Consider the following 19,729-nt stretch of genomic DNA (forward strand, 5'->3'; position numbering starts at 1 on the left):
GCAGATATTGCCCCTGCATCAGCCTTTCCACACTAGTAAGCCTCTTTGCTCTTCATATACATATTTATGGTGGAAAAACAGGCAGTACAAATGACTTGACAGTTTTGGAAAGTATAACGTAGGCCTTTGTGGTAAGATGGGGCAAGACAGAATGAGTCAGGAGATCTTGATTCTGTTGTTTCTTTAAGTCTTTCTAGAAAATGAGTGTTGACTTCTAAGAGATTTTAAGTCTTTCATCTTAGGCAGAGACCTGCTGGTTAACAAGATATTTCTGGGGATTAAACCCCACCGTCTTAATTTCCTACAGAAATGCACTTTTAGTCACAAATGCCAACCTCTTCTGCTCCAGCAAATGCATCTGTTAAGAAAAGAAATACTATCAGCAGGGCAACAGGTGGCATATTACAGCCAATCTTGAAAGGTTATAATAACAGGGAGTGTGTATGAGTGAGAGGAGAAAAACTGGAAAAGAAAATGAAGGAAAGGGCAATGGCAAGCATTTTTTCATACTACTGCACTTACAGTGTGCTGGAATAAAGGTCTGGTGACTTTGCAACACTGGGATAGAGTCCTGCCCTGGAAATACATTTGCCCATTGTAGTGTTCTGTGTTTGCTTAGAAGGAATTCAGAAGGGATTTGCTTTCTCTTGTTTCATGAGCCCCACGCTTTCACACTGACCAAAGTGGATACACACCAGCTGGCCACGTCCATCACCACCACTGGGTGGGAGAATTCCTGATTATACTTAGATCCCTCAGACCCCACTCTGTCACTTGCAGAGAAGTCCGGCTTGCGCACTGCTTCTGACATGCAGCCGGCTGGGAGGTCTGCACACCTTGCCTGAAGGAGCTGGATGCCTTCTGGATCAAACATGAATGACCTACTGAAGGTGCCCCTGGTGCACGTCCTCACCCTGGCAGCCCTCATCTTCGCTGAGACACTTCTGAAAGGTTTGCTTGGAGGGGCTTTTCCCTTGCTCTTTTGCCATTTGTTGAAGGAGGTTTTTCAAAGGGGAAGGTGTCTCTGGTAAAGGTGGGGTGAGTGGTGCTGTAGCTTTCCAAATAAATACAAAAATGGTCTGCTTCCAATGGTCACTTCTCTGCTTTTAGAAGGATAGCAGTAAAAATATTCTCATATTTGTGTTTGAAATTGAAGGTTCTTTGCCTGTGAAGAGCACATAGTCTATTGTAATAGGCAGGGGAGACCTTTGGATTCAGCCTGGGTGGAAAGTAAATTTCTCATGTGAAAGGAAGCTCAGAAGTGTTAATGGCTGGTAGCACCAGTTGCTGCAAAGCCCAAGATTTGTTTTGTTTAGCACACCTGTGTAGGTTTGTAAGTATATAAAGCTTCAAAAGAAATAAATATCTATGATGTCTTTACAAATAATATGTATATAAGTACAAATATGCACTATTTGTTATAGCATATAACATAGGAGTTATCATGCCTTCTTCCTATCATGCGTGCACACACGCGTATGGGAGTATGCACATGTACTTTTAGCCAACAAAAGAATTGGTAAAAAATCTGTTTAGAAATGTCTTTGAGTTACAAAATGCAACTGTGGTACCATTCTGGACATAGTATTTGGTAAATCTGCGGACAACAATTTCTTGCTGAACAGTGATGGTCCAGTACAATTCTACACTTACTAGAAACTTTGCAGTTTCAGGAAAACAAAACAAAATCTTAGGGGGAATGCCAGTATTCACATGTTAGGCCAACATTACTGCTCTTACAGGGCTATGCTTTTACAATTGTTAGCCAGGGTATTCCCAAAATAAAAAAAAAAGGTTTTTTTTTTATAAAAATGTTTTGAAATAAAAATGTTAGAATTTTCTAAGGCACTAAAGTAAGCCTGTGAACTCTACAATTTTTGAATGTTGTGGTAAGACAAGTGGTATTGGAGAGATAACAAAAACAAAGTGGTGTCACAGTGTAATGAATTCCCTTTTCTAGGACATCACAGATGAGCTGTTTTTTACCATAGAAACTGCAGTTTCTCCATGTGTCTGAAATGTTGCAGAGGGACTGGTTCTGTTTCTGCATTGTTTTGTTTGCCTGGTTGGTCTGGTTTCAAAAGTGTGAATGCAAATCCAAAGCCAAGACATTTGGAAGCTTCTGGTGGGCTGGGGATAGAAGGGGATTTGGCTTTCTTATGGTCCCGTGACCAGCCTTGGGTCATTTTTCTATCTCTGGAAATTACAGCTGACGTGCAGAAAAATGGCACCTGTGTGGCTTTACACATATAAAAATTAATTTATTTTCTATTTATTTAAAGACACAAGGATACCTTTAAAATATCAGAAATCCCCAGTATATGCACGGGGAAAGGCCTGGCTCCATTTCTATGTGATGATAGATATGTCTGTATACTGTTCAGATTTTATTTTCCTGTGTTAAAATTTGGTAATGCACACATCATGAATTTAGAGTCCTTTCTGGAGAAAACATGGACTGACACCAGCACCCAAGCTTTTTGGATTGCTTTTAGATGTAAGTACCATCTCAGCCATTTTGGGACTCTGTTGCTGCCTCACAAAATGACGGCAAGCTCCACTGCCCGCTGTCTTTACTTGGGTTAAATATCACAAAGGTGAAAAGAACATACGAGAAAATTATGCATCCCTGTTGCTGTCATGGTTGCCCTCGGAGGATGTAGAATTTGGGAAGGCAGCTTTAAAATAACTTCTTTTCCTGTTACTGTAGTGCTGTCAGTTTGGACACTATTTTCTCGTAAGTATGAGGCTTGATTCTGCCCAAAAAGCTGTATGCTGGCCTTCAAAAAGTGCCAGGTCAGACCATGTCTATGCAATATTCTGTTGAATATTGAATAAAAGGCACACTCTAAAAGTATGTAACTGTTTCTAGAGAATTTTTTTTAATATAGAAACCTGACAGGTCTTGTTTGCTCAAAGAACAACCGTTATCGTGCATACCAACTCTTGGTACAAATGTAGCTTTGTTACTTGTTGGAGTGGTGGTTGTATCATTACAACAGTTATAAAACTAGTTGCTTTGAATTATTGTTACGGTGAAAATTTACATTTCTCAGGGTTAGAAAAACATCCTTCCGGAGACAGAGGAATATGGACAACAGCAACAAAAACATACTGTATAAAATTAGATTACAAAACTCTAGGGTTAATGCCATCAAACCTCTGTAAACCCTGTCGTGAAGTAGCAGGGTCTCTTTTCAAGTAGACAGGATAACCATCAGTGGGGGTTATTCTCCTAAGACAACCTTCAGTAGTAGCAAAATGAGGACTTTATAGAAATCTTCCATTTGGTTTCACTGGCATGGGATTCATCTGGGGAACAGTACAGATGATTATTTCTGTTTAATGTGACCCAAAATGACCTAATAAAGTGATGCATGATACAATTTGATCTTAAACTATGAATTCATCACAGAATGTTCTAATTGAAGTTTTATCCATATGATCTTTAGAGCTATCTTAGATGTAGTTTTGAGATTTACGTAAGTATAGTCATTATTGTTAATTGATGATACAATCTGAAGTCATATAATCTAGAAATATTATTGAGGCAGATCCATTCTAATGAAATGTCAAAAGCGTTTAGAATTTTACATAAACGTGATAGTGGAAACAGATCCTTTCTTCCTTCTAGCTTCATTCCAGCAGAATCCTAAAGACATTCTAATTTTGACTTCCATGTAAATTGAAAAAGGATTAAGGTTTAAACTTTCTGTTATTCTCAGCTACTTAAATCTGAATGTCTTCTCTTTTGCCCGTTCCTTAGGGAGAGAAAGGTAAAATGGATATAGCTTATATTTTCCTGAATTTGAATCTCATTGTACTAAGGACGGCCAGTAGATACACAGCAACTGGGATTCTCTGTGAAAGAACCAATGGGCCAGATACTGCAGCATTCAGTGGGGAACAGGAATACTCCAGAATCCATGATATATTTTCAAGGTAGTGTTTCAGGAATATGGTAAAAACTAGTTTGTCTCAGCACAGTTGTCACTGGAATTCAGTCCAACCAATATGGATATGTGTCACTTGCAGCCATTGGTCAAAACTTCCAAGTATTTTTGGAGGAAGTGGCTGTAATGAATACCATGAGCAGGGAAAGAGAGAGGCTAGGCTTATGCTTTGATCTCTTCCAGCTGTGCTTTAAGTCTTTCACCAGAGTGATGGCAAATGTTTCTAAAGATGTGTTCAAGTAATGTATGATAACAGATTTGTGATAATAAGCATTAGACATAGCTATTCAACTTCTAACCCTCATGCTACTTGGTTAGAAACTGAGAAAAAGAATGTGTCCTTGTCATGAGACAAATCTGAATGACCTGAATGATCTTTGTGAGCCTGGCTTAGAAAAATACAGTGCTATGTAATGGTGTAATGGGTTTGGTATTTGTATATAATAGGTGGTGGCATTTTATTTTGTTTTGCGGGGCTTTTTTTTTTTTTTCCAAGATAAACAGTTGACTGAATAAATCCTGTAATAATGACAAAAAAAATACCCCAAATCTCATGCACTAATAAGGAGGCACTCTTCCCACTCCAGGGGCAGGTCAGCTTGGCTTCAATTTGTGTGCTGCCCCTTGCACGTCCAGCCTATACACTGCCACCCTCATAGCAGTGGGACAGCCTTACCTGTGTCCTTGCAGTATACTCAGCTATTGCTGTGAGTCTCGAGGAAGAGGTGGGTCTGAAACTAAGATTTTTGGAGCTTGGTTTGCTGTTTTGCACCTTATGGAGAGACCCCAAGGAAAATGCCACTGAGTGACCCTGCAGGGACCTGGCTCCCTCCACCAAATGTGTTTTGTGGGCTGTGTAACACTCTCCAGTAGGCACTAGAAGGTGTTCTCATTTTCTCTTCTTCACGCAGCTCCCTTGATCAGCACTCCTCTGGAAACAGTGGATGCCCTGGTAGAAGACATTGCCAAGTTTGTCTGTGTAGTGGAGTCATATCCCGAGCCAGAGATTACATGGACACGCAACAGCATTCCCATCAGGTAGGGAGTAGTCCCAGCCCTCACCAGCACCTTCTGCCAAAATTGGCAGTGCTTTTTTTCATGAGACAGGAGATATCTAGGAATACAAAAAATGGGTCTGTGGCAGGAGAGATAATGAATGGCTGTAATTATATAGGATTCTGTATTTCTGAGGGAATGGTAAGAGCACTTGGGGGTTGCTCTTGCACCTTCACACACCTGAGCTTGCTGAGAATTAGTTTCTGCTCCAAGCTATGCAAGGAGTTTTTTCTCCAGCTTCAGACAATTCAATCTGCTTTCTTTCTCAACTTATGCATTTAGGAAGGAGGAGATCACTTTATATTTAAAAGGAGCTTAGTAGTACTTGTTGTCTGTCTCAATGTTCTTGGAAGCTTTGAATGGAAGGGGTTGTGCTGTGCCATTCTTTTTTCTTCTAGTTCTGGATCTGGAAATTGTCTTCTCATTGTTATGCACTGTCAGATATTAGCCACAAGGCATCAAGATGTCAACAAAGAAGGCAGCCTTTTAGAAGTGTGGAAATGTGTTATGGAAGTTGCTACCATTGTTTTTGTTCTTTTGCTGTAGACAGGTTTTAACAAAGTAAACTGTACTTGATCTTCTAGCTCTGAAATCACATTACATCTGCCCCAGTTCTTTGGATCAGTTTCTCATTCTACACGGCTGTAAGGGACTTCCTCTGTGAGGGAAAATGCAGCACAACCTTTTTGTAACATAGTCAATTTCCGTCCTCCACAGGAGATGTCCATGTTGGGCAGATGGTCACCTGAAGCATGGTTCTCCCTATTGTGGTCAAACATTCAAAAACGTTTTGAACCACTGGCATAGGAGGCTTCAAATAAGTCAAGAGCAGAAGGACGTCTCACTGCCTGGAAAACTGCCTTAGAGTAGGACAAAGCAGAAGGTTAAAAATATGAATATAGGCCTTCAGAAATATTGTTTTTTTTTCATTGTTTGCAATCTCAGCAAAATTTGACCCTAATCTTATGACCCTGGTTTTGTTCCAGCATGGAGGTCTGAACTGCCATGGATGTTATTTCCAAATCAGGTCACCTTTCTCCAATTTCTTCCCCATCAATGACATCATGGCTGAAAATCAAACCAGGGAGAGAAAGCCATCTATGAAGCACTGTGTCTTTCTCTCCCCATGTCTTTAATATGATCCTTCTCCATGTGTTCTAAGGTAATTTGTAATCCAGATGATTTATCATCTCAATACCCTCTTCGAGAAGACATCTTTCTTAAAGCCATTCCACTCTCTCTCTGAAACACAGTGCTTTGACCAAAATGGAAAATAAAGATAAAAACACCTCTTTTGGTAAGGCCATAGAACTCAAGTGCTTCTTTCCTTTACTGGGGCTTCTGAAGCAGCATTAATAACAGCAAGTGTTTCACAAGGCATTATATTCAGGACTGCTGGATACAAAAGCTGAGACCAAAGACAGAGGAAAAGATAAGCTGAATATATTTGTTACTTTCTAAAAACTCAGGTGAAATTATTTTCACGACAGAAAAACATCAGGTCAGAAGACTCTTTTTCTGAAAAAAAACTCCATAGAAATGTACTTCTGTGCCTCTGTGTGTATGTGCATATCAAACCTCAAAGGGCCTAGTTATTGAAAGCAATTAATATCATTTACGTCATTTCCAAATTTTTTTTCTCTTGCCAAGGTCCCAGCATCCTGGACAGACAGCAAGATTAACCTTAAAAACAAAACAGTATGTAAATTTTCAGCTTCAGTGGGAGTAGAGCCAGGCCAGAGAATATAGTCAGCAGTAGTCTTCTGGATGTGCCTTTCCTTTTGACATCAAAACTTGTGCAAGTAAACCAGCAGGTGCCCTGTGCTGAGTGAAATGGTTACCTGTCCCATTTTCCAGAACAGGGCTGCCCACAATGAATCTTCATTAGGACAAGAAAGGCGACAGGGTCAGCATGTCTTTTACACTACAAATGACTTCATGGCGCTCTTTCTTCCTGTGTTGAAAAAGAGAAGGAAGTTGTAATATTGAATGGTGAAATGCTGTTGTAAGCAAATACATGCCTAAAACATCATAAACGGTACATTCAGATTAGTCAATGAATACTGTACAATTTTTAACAGTAAAAGACAAAACTTGACATATGTAGTGGTCAGGTATTTGGTTGCTTGGGACAAAATCCTCAGGTCAGAACCCTTTTGCTGCTGTTCATAAAAATCAAAGTCCAGTTTCATGAAGGTGCTTCCTAAAAGCATTAACAAAGGTGGGAAAATAAAATACAAAGAAATTTACTATTTGTAGTGTCAATTTATACTATTTATTTATATTTTTTTATAATTTTGCAGTTTTGCAATGAAAATCAATAGCTCAGCCCTCTGATTTCTCACCACCTTTCTTTCTGCTTTCCCTGGCTCTCACACTTGAATTCACACATCTCCCCTACTCACATACCACACTTCTCTCATCATGCTCACATATGAAATTGGTCTTTGCTCCACATACTTTGTTACAATATCCTGTATTTTTGTTGCTTCAGCTTCAGGGCTTTATTCAGTTCCCTGAAATATTCAGGTTAAAGCCTCCTGCCATTAAACTACAGCTATCCTTGAATGCTCTAACTTTCAGATGCCTTCAGCACATTTCTTTGCTTGTTTGTTGGGTTTTTGTTTTTTTTTTTTTTTTTTTTAAACAAGTAGACAGAACCACTCCAGGATGTAGACACAAAAGTTCATGTTTTTTGGTTAGTGTATTTTTCACAACTGTAAAAATATTTCCATAACTTCATCTGTTTAATTAAAAAACAAAACAAAACAAAAACAAACAAAAAAACCACCACAAAAACCTGGTGTGGTTTTTTTTTGTTTTTTGCGTTTGTTGTTTTTTTGATTGTTTTGTTTTTCCTGAATGAGGTTTCTTTAAACAATTTCAGCCAGCTCTAGTTCATATATAAGCACCTTTCTCTTACATTGAGCAATTATGCTTAAACAGGACCTGGCCAGAAAGGATTGTTTGTGCTCATGCCTGTCCTTGGCCAGTCAAAACCCCAGACATGATATCTACTTACTTTACCAATGTCTGCGTGGAGGAAGAATTGCCACTACACTAGGGATGGTCAGTAACTGCATGGTCTAGTGGGAACCTGAATCTTAAAGCTGAACTCAGATTTTCAGCACCTTCCCTTCGGCTTGTGGGTTGAAAATCAAAGGTAAAGCTTAGTGCCATTAGTAGTGACATGAGCAGTCTGCATATTATTCAAATGCAATTCCCTTTCTCTGTCCCTGGTTGTCCCGGACAATCTGTGCTGTGCCTGCAGGTTGTTTGATACACGGTACAGCATCCAGAGAAATGGGCAGCTTCTGACCATCCTGAGCGTGGAGGACAGTGATGATGGGGTGTACTGCTGCACAGCAGACAATGGAGTTGGAGCACCTGCGCAGAGCTGTGGGGCTCTCCAGGTGAAAATGCGTAAGTGGAAATGCAATTTCCTCCTGAGGCCATGTGAGTGTTTGATTGAAAGCCAGAACAGACTCCCATGTATGGTGCCTGGGGATCCATGTTCAGGGCAGACTTGTTCTTGTGAAGCTGAGTGCAGTTCTTTGGGTCAGAGGCATGGCACATGGAATCATAACTTGAAGAAGTTGTGATTATTTACTTTGAATAACATGCACTTGTTCTAAGATCTGGGGACAAAAACTGATGCTTTGAATAATGCCCTTCGTGCAAAACGCTGTAAAAGAGGCACAGCTTATAGATTAGACCTCTGTGGCAATACTGCACAGATTCCTAGTGAATTTTAAATGTTAAATTTCACTAATAGGTTTCTTCCAGAGGATGGCAAAATCAATTAAATTATGTTCAGATGCTCTCAATAGCACTGTTGAATGGTCTGGAGCACCATGTTGTAAATCTCATCCTCCCACATGGAAGGCAAAAGACTTGTTCTTGCAGAGAGCTACATATGTGCCAAACTCAGTAAAGCTGCACTCACATGGCTAGAGTTATTTATGCAAACACTTTAAGGGGCAGCAGAGGTATATTCTGAATAAAACCTCTGTTTGTAGGAAAGGATTTGTCTGTGGTAATGAGATAACCCTCAAAGTCTGGTAATTCTGGAACTCTGCATCATCCCAGTCACTTCCAGGTGGTGGCCAGGAGGTGATGCTCTCCGAAGTTTGCTTTTCTGCTGGTTCATTATCATGCAAGGGCCCCAGAATGTCAGATCTCCCAAAATACTGAGATGATGATCTTTTAGACTCTCAGCTCAGATTGAGACAGACCATGTTCTTTCAGTAAAATGAATTTAAATCGATCCTTCATTAACTTAATGGGAGTTTGATTGCTTTTTCTTTAAGGCTCGATTGTCCTTTTCACTAGCATAGTTATAAATCCTTCAGTTAAGGATATTAATTGCATATACATGCCCTCCTTGTTGAGCTAGAGGCAAGCCTGGGTTAAAACACTTTAGAAATCAGTCCAATCCAGATCTGAGCTTTGAGACAAGACAGTGTTTACACAGTGAAGAATGTTAGAACCTGGAATGCTAACATTCTTCAATACTGGAAATACTCTTATCTAAATTTGGATTTTAGCCCAGGCCCTAATTCAAATGACTGTTAAACTCCACTTAGGAAAACAAATAACCCACACAAGTTAGCTGCTTTTGCATCCATAAACTGAAACTGAATGCTGTGCTGAAGAATGTTTTTTCTTACCAAAGCATTTCATAACCAACAAAGACTGCTCTATCTTTTAGCAATATACAGACATCAGATTTTTTGATGTAATTTCTGAATTTGTCTCATTCTATTATTTATTAGCTTCATTTCAACTTTATTTTTGGCTTTTAAAATTTTAGGACCCAAAATAACCCGTCCACCTATAAATGTAGAAATAATAGAAGGTTTAAAGGCTGTTCTTCCATGCACTACAATGGGGAATCCAAAACCTTCTGTTTCATGGGTCAAAGGAGAAACAGTTGTAAAGGTGAGTAGAGAATGGTTTTCAATGATGCTAATTATTTGCTAAAGGTACTGTGTTTAATATTAGCATTAGCTATAGTATTTGTGAATTCTAGTAGCAAGAAAGGAAGCATTTGGAAAATCCAGAGCTCATCTCACAAACATCTTCATCTGCAGTAATTCTGCATACAAACCAAATGTTCTCTCTGTATCTATATTTTATGTGATATATGCTTGTTACTACTAAGTATGGCCAAATACTGAGAAAAGAACTTGTGAGTGTTCTCTTTTATAAGATTCTCTTTTGAAGCTATAAATCACTGATCTGCAAAAATAGCAATGGGTGAGTATGTCATGACAATGCTGAACAGGAAGAGCTGGACCCAAATCCTTGGGTTGTAGGACAACATGTATAGTGTTCATGCATGTAAGCCCAAACTTTGTAAACAGATTTTTGATGCTGTTTGTGTGCAGCCTGCATATAGAGTCCTCACCTCAATTTCTCCTTCCTCTGGCAGGAGACTGCTCGCATTGCTGTCCTTGATTCTGGGAATTTAAGGATACACAATGTTCAGAGAGAAGATGCAGGACAGTATCGCTGCGTGGCCAAGAACAGTTTGGGCACAGCCTATTCAAAACCTGCTACTGTGGTGGTGGAAGGTGAGTGACTTTTGAACCAGGCTCAAGTTCCATGTCCCAGCCCCTCATGCATACCCAGTCAACTTGAATTAACCTGAAGTACTGTGCTTATGTTGGCAAAACCACCCTAGAGGGTGATAAAAAAGGAAGGGAAAGGAGAAGGAGAAGGAGAAGAAGGAGAAGGAGAAGGAGAAGGAGAAGGAGAAGGAGAAGGAGAAGGAGAAGGAGAAGGAGAAGGAGAAGGAGAAGGAGAAGGAGAAGGAGAAGGAGAAGGAGAAGGAGAAGGAGAAGGAGAAGGAGAAGGAGAAGGAGAAGGAGAAGGAGAAGGAGAAGGAGAAGGAGAAGGAGAAGGAGAAGGAGAAGGAGAAGGGGAAGGAGAAGGAGAAGGAGAAGGAGAGGAGACATTTTGCCTTTGTAGACTTGAACATTTTCTGCCCACTAAATGAATACCAGATTGATTTTTCGGTTTCTGGTCCTTATGTACTCTGTGTCCAATTCTTATGTGCAGAAGGTGTTTGCTTTGTGGTGTGAACCACAACCAGTTTCAAAGTGCTAAGAACAGTAGACAGGGGTACCCAAATTTGGGCAACAAGGCATTCTATCTTCCTGAATCCTATAAGAGAATTTGGTTTGGGCAAGGGTTTGTGGAGTGAGTGAGGGAATGACTGATTTAGTAGATGAACTAATTTTTATTTCTGATTCAGGATGACTGTAATGCGGAAAAATAGAGAAGGGTCTTCATTTGTTTAGTAAGCTTCAAATAATATTGTAGGTTACATTTGGCCTGGAACTATCAGAGGTTATTTAGTGTGAAATCCCATTTCTAAGAGGAACATAGACTTCCTTCTGGGAGCAGTATCAGGTATATTAGATCCAACTACACATTACTGTAGGTCTGCTGTTTTCCTAAAAAATGCTTTTATTTTTCAGGGTTTTTTTTTTGTCCCTGTTTAATATTCATACATACCCTTGTATGCTAGAAATTCCTTAAATAGCTTTAAAACAGGAAGGCAGCTATTCTTAAACTGGATTTAGAGCTTTATTCTCCCAGGCTAAGAGTGTTAAGGCAAATTGAAAGGAGTTGGATCTTGATGTGAATAGCTTGGGGCCTGGGTTTTTGGCCCCTGTCATTGAGAAAATGGGCAGAGGCTTGTCAAGAGTTAAACTGTGAATGGCAGATACTTGGTGCCATGCACACAAACATTGAAGGGCCTCTGGCAATGCAATTCTTTGCTCCAGATCTGCCAGAGCCAGTTAGGGAATCTAAAAGCTGCTAAGGTTGATGTCTTGGTTTCTCTCCATCTTCAGAATTATGCAGTAGCCTGTTAATTCAAGGACTGACGAAATAAATCACAAATACCCTACTTGGGGTGTGTATGTGTGCTCTTTTTAAAATGAAGAAGATTAGTTCCTAACTGATGGTGGTCAATTAGAGTGGCAGGTCAATGCCCTCACACAAATTATCCCCTCATATTCCAGTCATGTGTTGGGTGAACAAAAAAATGCTCTCCTCCAGGTCACCTTGGTTTCTCTGGGTAGGACACCTGTATAATATACCTAATTTCAGGTGGCCACCCAAAGTAGGCAGACACATGTTTGGTTTATATTTTTGGCTTCCAAAGTCCAGAAGAATTAATCCTGACTTAGTACATAAAGTGAACTGTGCAGGATCCACTTGTTCAAACTGACAACACCCATAATCCTGATGTTGCAGCTTGCTGCACATACAAATCCCTTCCCCTCATGGTATTTTAGATTTTTTTCATGGATATTTAGCATAACTACATGTGTGCATACCTGTGTACGCCTGCAAGTCGGTACTCACACACATCACTCTCACATGCCTCTTTTATTATTTTTAGTATCCCTCCCCTCCTGCCTCTCTTACCCCACTAGTATCAGCATTTAAAAATAGCTCCAAATAAATAAGATACTAAAATTATCCAAAGCAGGAAAATCACACTCCAGTGTTCTTTGGGCATTCATTGTGTTCAAAAAATTTATGAAAATTGTTGTTTATCACTTCTCTGCAATAACATTACCATATTTTTTTAAAAAAATCTTGGTCCTAGTATTTACTGGAGTCCCCAGCCTGCATAGTGTGGTTTAATATTAAAACAAAATGAATAAACATGGCTGGTTAAATATGAATATTTAATTCAAGGCAAGTGTCCATTCAAAGTGCAGTGTAATAATTTATGCCTAGCTAGATCTAGATCATATGGATCCTGATTTGTTATGTGCTTCCATTTCAGTGACTCCAGCATTAGTCCTGTGTGGCATCCCACCCTTACATGAAAGGGAACACCCAAAGATCATAGGTCCTTGTGGCTGAAAGGAATGACAAAAGTAAGAGGGCCTGCAAAAGCTTACAAAATTTTATTAATAAATTACATATTTGGCATGGAAATGTGTGTGGTAACCCCTGACCTCCTATATAAGCATGGGGCAGTGGGTTTTGGAAAAAGGGCTAGGTTGAAACAAGAGGGACTGAGAGAGAGAGAGAGGTGAATTAAGGAGGAGGAGAGAAAATGAAAAGAAGAAAGGAGGAGGGAGTTATCACCAGTCCTCGCTCCAGCATCAATCCAGCTGGTGGGGTATGCAGGCCCCTGGAGCGCATGTGTACCCAGGGTTTGTAGTCCTTTTTATAGTGGACTTCCCATGCCCTAGAGCTAGGTTTCTCACTTTCTATGCAAATGAAAGCAGCCATGTGCAGCCCATTCTTGTAGACCTTTCTGGAAATGGGTTGAGGGCCTTCAGGGGTCTTGGGTGCTCTTGATCTCCCTTTTCATTCATTCCTACACCTCAGCTGTACTCTGTTGTGCTTAACTCCGGGAGCCAGGACAAGGACACTTGTTCCAGAAAAGTACTGCCCTACTTCCATATGGCCCCTTTCTCCAGTCATGGTTTGGTTATTGGCCATTGCTACCAACAATCCTTGGTTGGCTCCACAGATGTGTGGCTAATAGTGTTTGAGACACACAGATTAGCCCCTTGTCTTTTAGGCTTCCACATCATGGAATCAGCTTAAGGTATTGTTCAAAGTGCAGAGATGTTCTTGAAAGAATGACTCTCTGCCTTGTGCAGGCAATCAGGCTCCTAAATGTACTTTTGGTCAGGCACTTGCTCAAGTTGGCCCAGAAATTACAGCAAGTCACAAGTACATAGAGTGAACTGTGCAGGATCCATTTGTTCAAACTGACAACAGTTTTAGTCCTAATGTATACACTACTGAGGTACCTTACAGTACTGCTTGTCTGGTTTCAGTGGCCCAAGGCAGAACTGTTTGAAAAATACTGCTATTTTGATTTTCTAGATATTTTTTTCCTCTATTCCTTGTCAGCTTTCTTCAATATTCATAATACTGGTCTCTATTAATTACTTTTAAAGCACAGCTTAAGTATTTTTAAGGTTTCATTATTTTCTAAAAAAATTGAAATAATTTGAGCAATAGGTTTTAGATGAAAATTCAGGGGCAGTTCTTGTCAGGAAAAAGAAAGCACTGAAGGCCTCTCTTAGTGAAATGGATTTTTCAATTCCTGATTTTCATCAGTGAATGGGGTGAAGGAGATAAGGAGATTCTGTGGGTTTTTCACTCTGCACAGACCTGTCCAAAGTTAGGGCAGACTGTTCACTTTCCCAGGGCACGTTTCAGGCACCAGGGCTTAGATCATGAATTACAATAAATTAATCCTGGGTCAGGATTTTTATTAAGAGGATTAAAAATCTTGCCGTTTTTGGCATCTTTTCTTCAAATTTAGAGCAAACCCAGATGAATTTGGACAAGTGATGGTGAAATAGATTTTTTTCTTAAAAGGCATAATCCACATGTGGTAGATACATGGTCATAATGGACCTAATTGCTGGGTTTGTGGGAAGAGCTGAGTTCTTTACTGGGAACTGTGTTGAGTCTATGGACAGCACTTCCTTCACTGAAAGTATGTCTGGGGTGCCTGGAGGGTATTAGGAAAAGAAACAGGTCGTGGAGCATCCCCTTGATTTGACATCAGGGAACAGGGTCTGGAGATGAGGGATGGAGAAGGGATACAACAGGCAAGCATTGGCCGAGTGACTATGAGTAGCTATGCAAGACAGGCATCGCTCCTGAAGAAGATTTACATACAATTTTATGATTTTCATGTGTCCTGTAGCAGTAAAATGATACATGTCTTTGGTTTAGTTCTGAGGAATGCCTCAAAGGAGTAGGGTTGGTTCTTTCTGACATCTGCTGGCATCATTATAAATTGGTTCTCCACTAGTGAGCTGGTTCACAGCTGTGCTGAAGCTGCATGGTGGTGTTTTCCTCACTTGGTTCTTCTAGTTACAGCCCACTCAGCTTATAAAAAAAAAGGACAAGTGAAAGTACTGGCATGAAGCAGAAATGCAATAGGCAGAAACAAGCCTTTTCCACAGGACTAAGCAAAGCCAAACTGTCGCTAGACAGACATGAAAGAACACCACTTACGCAGTTAGGTTGTAAGTGCAAAAAGAGAGGTGCTTATTTCTTGATTTCAATTTATATAGTTTTTGGAGTTTAACCAGAGGTTGGGCAGTGAGGTTGACACCTCTCTGACCCCACTGGTTAACTTAGAAGTCCATCAATTGTTCTTTTTCTTAAAGAGGAATGCACAGTTTTCAAAACATCGCTTTTTGTTTACCTAAAAGTCTGTGAAAAACTCCAGTACAAAAATACAAACGTCAGAAGGCTGAAAAAATCAGGACAACACCAAACAAATAAGAAATACTGAGTTTGTTGGGTCTGCTAAAATTAGCATGTGATAATGACTTCCTTTTGCTACTGTACATCCATAGATGTCTACAGAAGGTAACATATGCATTGAGATAAAACAAAAACATTATAATCTTGACTGTTTTCCAAGAAATGAGTTTTTAATTTCCTGGAGGCAACATTTATTACCCACAGTTTTGTATTAATTTTCTATTGTCATGAGCATTTTGCTAACTAGCGTTTTAATCATTCCATTATAAATTTTGGTAATGTACATTTCTGTAAAACCTAGAAGAGTATTTATATACTGTAGTGGTTTGAAAGCAAAATAAATGAGAGGCTCCAAGTCAGAGATAAAATTTAATAGAAAGAAAGGAAAGAAAGTAAAATAAAATAGATGCAATAATACAAAAGACCACTGACAGAGTCAGAATACTACCTGAGCAGAGTGATGGAAGCAGTCCAGATGAGGTGGTCTTCCTGAAGCAGTGATCCTGTAGAAAGGTCTGGTAGCTCTGTTCCTCTGGGAATCCAGTGGGTAAGGGCCCCCCGTACTGTCCCAAACCCCAGATTATATCCAAGTGAGAATGCTTGGTTCCTCCCCCTGGGCGGAGCATCTCACAATGGGATGATGGGTCATGCAGGGGGTCCTTGATGGCCCATTAAACAGAGATAGCTCCTGGAGGGAATTATCTATGAGTCATGGGCAAGGCATTTGATGGGCCATTAACAGAAGATAATGGCCCAGAGGGAGGGGGTCTGGGGAAACACGACCTCACCTGGATTCAACAGTTCATGAAGATGGTGATAGAGTACTTTGTGCACATCCTATACTACAACCCAGGACATATACTCAGTGAAGCAGTATTTTGCCAAAGAATTTCCACAGATTTTTTGTTGTTTGCTATATTGATCTCAAAGTGAATACCTGGCTGAAAGGTTCCTGGATAAATCCAAGATTCAGAACTATGGTTAAATAGAAGCATTTGCTTGCTTATCTGATCTGTAGTTCACACAGATATCTGAAGGCTGAAGTTTATTGACAAGATCTTGACTGAGATGGCTATGATGTTCCAGTTTTATCTGCAGTGTGAAATCACTCTTTTGGAAATATAGATGCAGCTATTGTCATCAGTAGTGCTGAGATTTGTCATCAAATGCAGAAATTCCCATTGATGTAAGAGAAAACTCAGGGCAGGGTATAAAGATTTAAGCTGTGCCAAGAAGGTATTTTTGAGCCTCCTCTGAGCATCTGAAATCGGTAGAATCTGTAAGACCTTTGTCTTTTTTTTCCCTGTATACATTGGACAGCTATTTATGTACATAGGCCATAGAAGGGGAGGAATTTTCATTTTTGTTGGTATTTCCAGTGACATTGAACTAGTCCATTAATAAGAACAGTTCCACAAAAGCCATGAAAGAACTTTTCAGGTTAGCTTCTGGGCTTGCTGCCTAAAACTGTACAGTCTCCAAGGTTTGAAGTGAGTTAAGAATGGCATTCTCCATATCCATGGAGTATGAATTGTGTGACATTAAAAAAAATATATTTGAAGCCGTGAGCTCTTGTGTGGTGAGAGATATGGGAATATTCCTGTTACAAACATGCTTATGACTCCGACACAGAGTGAATCTGCTTCATTAATTTTTTCTTAATATGTGAAATAAATTCTGTTGGATGGTTTTGCTTTCATCTCTCACCATCTCTTTCAGATATTGTACTTATAGCCAGCATTCAAATTATATGTAATTCCTGCATCAAATAAGAAGTGTCCATTGCAGAACAGCCACAAACTAGTAAATTTTGTGGTGATTTAGTGGTGTCATTGCCTGACATGGGCTCATTTTTTTTTCTTTGTTTTGGAGAATGTTTCTTCATCTTCCTTGGGGGAAGGAAAATGCCACTTTGTGAATTGGTAGAATTCACATGAAGAAGGGCTCTTGTCCTTCTTCATTCTTCAAAACAAAAAATAACAAAATAAATTGAAAAGTTGACCATGAATTTCTGACAATTTTGAAGTAACACTTGCTTGCAAATTAAAAAATGCCATAAACCATGTTTCAGCCTTAACCTTATATTTAGCTTCAACTATTTAAAGACAATTTTCTGGAAAATAATGGAATTATTATTGCTGAAATGTACAAAGGGTTGTGGTGAATCAGGCACTAACATAACAGAAGGTAAAATATTCTTCTGAGAGGTGTCCTTCCAATCCAACAGGAGCATGTGAATGGCAGTCTTCTGATGTAGGAAGACAGTGTGAATAGCCTACTGGAACTGGTATGCAAAAGGTTTTCCTTCCCTAGTGGGTAAAGAACAAATTTCCTGTCTTTCTAGGTGTTGCATCCAGCTAGTGAAACCTCTGAAGTTCCAGTTTGCACAGTGATAGATGTATTCTTAATGTTGAAAAGTACAGAAAAAGCCAATAGACACAGGGACTGCTATGTGGGAGCAGAGAGTATGTCATGGTCTTGTAGGTTATGTAATGAGTTAGATGCAACTCCATCTTGTGATTTATACGAAACTGAGGTTGATCTCCAGCCTGTGGCACCAGAGACTTGTGGAATTCAGGAGTATACTGTGTGATAACACTTACTTTGAAGTCATCATTCTACAGACACATGTCTAGAAATCTGCAATCACAGATCTGTAAGGAAACAAACAAATTATCCTGGTCAAACCTTAGAAGAAGTAGTTGTGTTTAACAAAAAGCTACCTTTATTCTCCGTGGATTTATCTACATTTTTGGTTCAAATCTCTGCAGTTTCCAACTGTCTGAAGAGGCACTTGAGGAGTACTCACCCTTTCTTTGACTAGGCCATTTCATTTGTCGCTCTGCAGAAGTGTTGCTGCCTCACTTTGTTCTGTGCTACTATGTGGCAGCACACAAAACAATCAAATCAAAACAAGGGTAGAAGCAAGGTTTCTTACACTCCCCTGACTTAGATATTGTTTGGTTTTGCTTTCCAGCCCTGGTAGATAGAAGTCTTTTCCTGGTTGCATTTTATTGCCTACAACTAGCTACTAAAATAATCCCCTGCCACAGGCCACAAAAATTTCCCCTGTAAGCCACTTCTGAAAACTGCCTTAGCTTTAAATATAGGAAGGTTTTCCTTGGAGAACCATCCCTTCAGAAGAAAGGACCTGCCAGATTTGGTCTAGACTTTTATTTTAATCATTTAGTCTAATTCTTGTGCCAGTGAGGGGATGGCAAACTAATTGACAATAGAAAGCAATGCCATTGCCGTTTTGTTAAGAGACTGTCCCTGTAAAGTGTAAATCACTAGTTTCCTTCAGCTGTTTTTTGGATGTCTTACATAGTCTTGGGACAAATTTGCATCACATATAAATCAACAGACTAGCAAGTCACACCAAAATTTAAGTAACAGAAACAAAAATGTGCATTTAGTGCAGACACTTCTATCAATTTGGAAAGACCACATTCCGGAGATGATCTGTGTTTCAAATGAAAGCTGTCTCCGGATTTGTCATCCAGAAAGTTTTTTACACTTTTGTGTTGACTTGCCTGCACTTGGCATAGATGATGTAGGAAAGGGAGATACTAAGAGACCACTGAATCAGCCAGTCAGCACTGTTACCTTGCATTTCCCACAGATTATATTTCAGTATGAAATCTGAATTTTTATCTGTGTTGTCTTTTGAGTCAGAGTGTTTTGGCTCTGGTGAATTGCCAAATAGCAATCTGGCAAGAAAGTTTGTAGTTCTTCATATAAGTATTGGGTGAAATTTCCTCATGGAAATTCAAATACCAACACTTAAGAAGAATCTTCAGCTCTGCCTTGAGCAGAGGCAGAAACTCTGGGAAAGGATGGCTTTGCTGTTTGTGTTGGTGCTGGTCTATGTACCTGCAGGCAATATCCTATGACAGTAAAGGGTGAATACAGCAGTTTGATTTTAAAAATTGTGAACAGTTTGGGAGGAGGAAACTGGGAAAGAGCAAGTTGGCCTGTAATTACCCCAAAGTATTTGACTGACATCAGTGGGGTGGCGTGGGCATAACTGAAAACCCAGAGTATCTCATTAAACCTCCTCCTACCTATGGCATCCACCAGAGTCATCCCAAGGCTCTCAGATGCTGCAGCAAGAACCATGGCCCTAATTACAGCTGCAGGGGAAAGAAAACAGCCTCAGACCTTCAGCAAATGACAGGTAGGAGTGAGCTATTCAGTTTGCTCCCAAGGCTTGCTCTGCTGTGGCATTGGCATGAGGTTCATGCTGCCCTTGTGTCATGATCACAGGGTGGCCTCTGGCACTGAGGCGCTGCTGTGAAGGCCTCCTGGGAAGCATGAGGCTTCAGACAAGGCACATACACAAGATTCTTCTTTAAGAAGCATTTGAGTCTGCTACTTCCTTTCACAAAAACTTTTTTCTCCTAACAAAGACCTCAGGAAGGCTCTTGAAAAATTTATGACCTTCT

General features: G+C 39.9%; 1 protein-coding gene across 3 annotated transcripts in view; it reads left to right on the forward strand.

Annotated features, from left to right (window-relative positions):
* The first annotated feature begins 854 nt into the window (after positions 1 to 854).
* MUSK (muscle associated receptor tyrosine kinase) overlaps positions 855 to 19,729 on the forward strand; it is a 54,807-nt gene continuing 35,932 nt past the window's right edge. For 2 of the 3 annotated variants that reach the window (XM_066182391.1, XM_066182392.1), the window contains exons 1-5: positions 873 to 951; positions 4,865 to 4,991; positions 8,281 to 8,432; positions 9,823 to 9,950; positions 10,444 to 10,585. In XM_066182391.1, the coding sequence (XP_066038488.1) occupies positions 873 to 951; positions 4,865 to 4,991; positions 8,281 to 8,432; positions 9,823 to 9,950; positions 10,444 to 10,585 (628 nt within the window). Of the gene's footprint in view, positions 952 to 4,864; positions 4,992 to 8,280; positions 8,433 to 9,822; positions 9,951 to 10,443; positions 10,586 to 19,729 lie in introns of all 3 variants that reach the window. The other variant, XM_066182390.1, reaches the window with a different exon arrangement.

Source organism: Chamaea fasciata, unplaced genomic scaffold, assembly GCF_029207755.1.
Source record: "Chamaea fasciata isolate MVZ Bird 193981 ecotype frontalis unplaced genomic scaffold, bChaFas1.0.hap1 SCAF_4, whole genome shotgun sequence".
Classification (NCBI taxonomy): domain Eukaryota; kingdom Metazoa; phylum Chordata; class Aves; order Passeriformes; family Sylviidae; genus Chamaea; species Chamaea fasciata.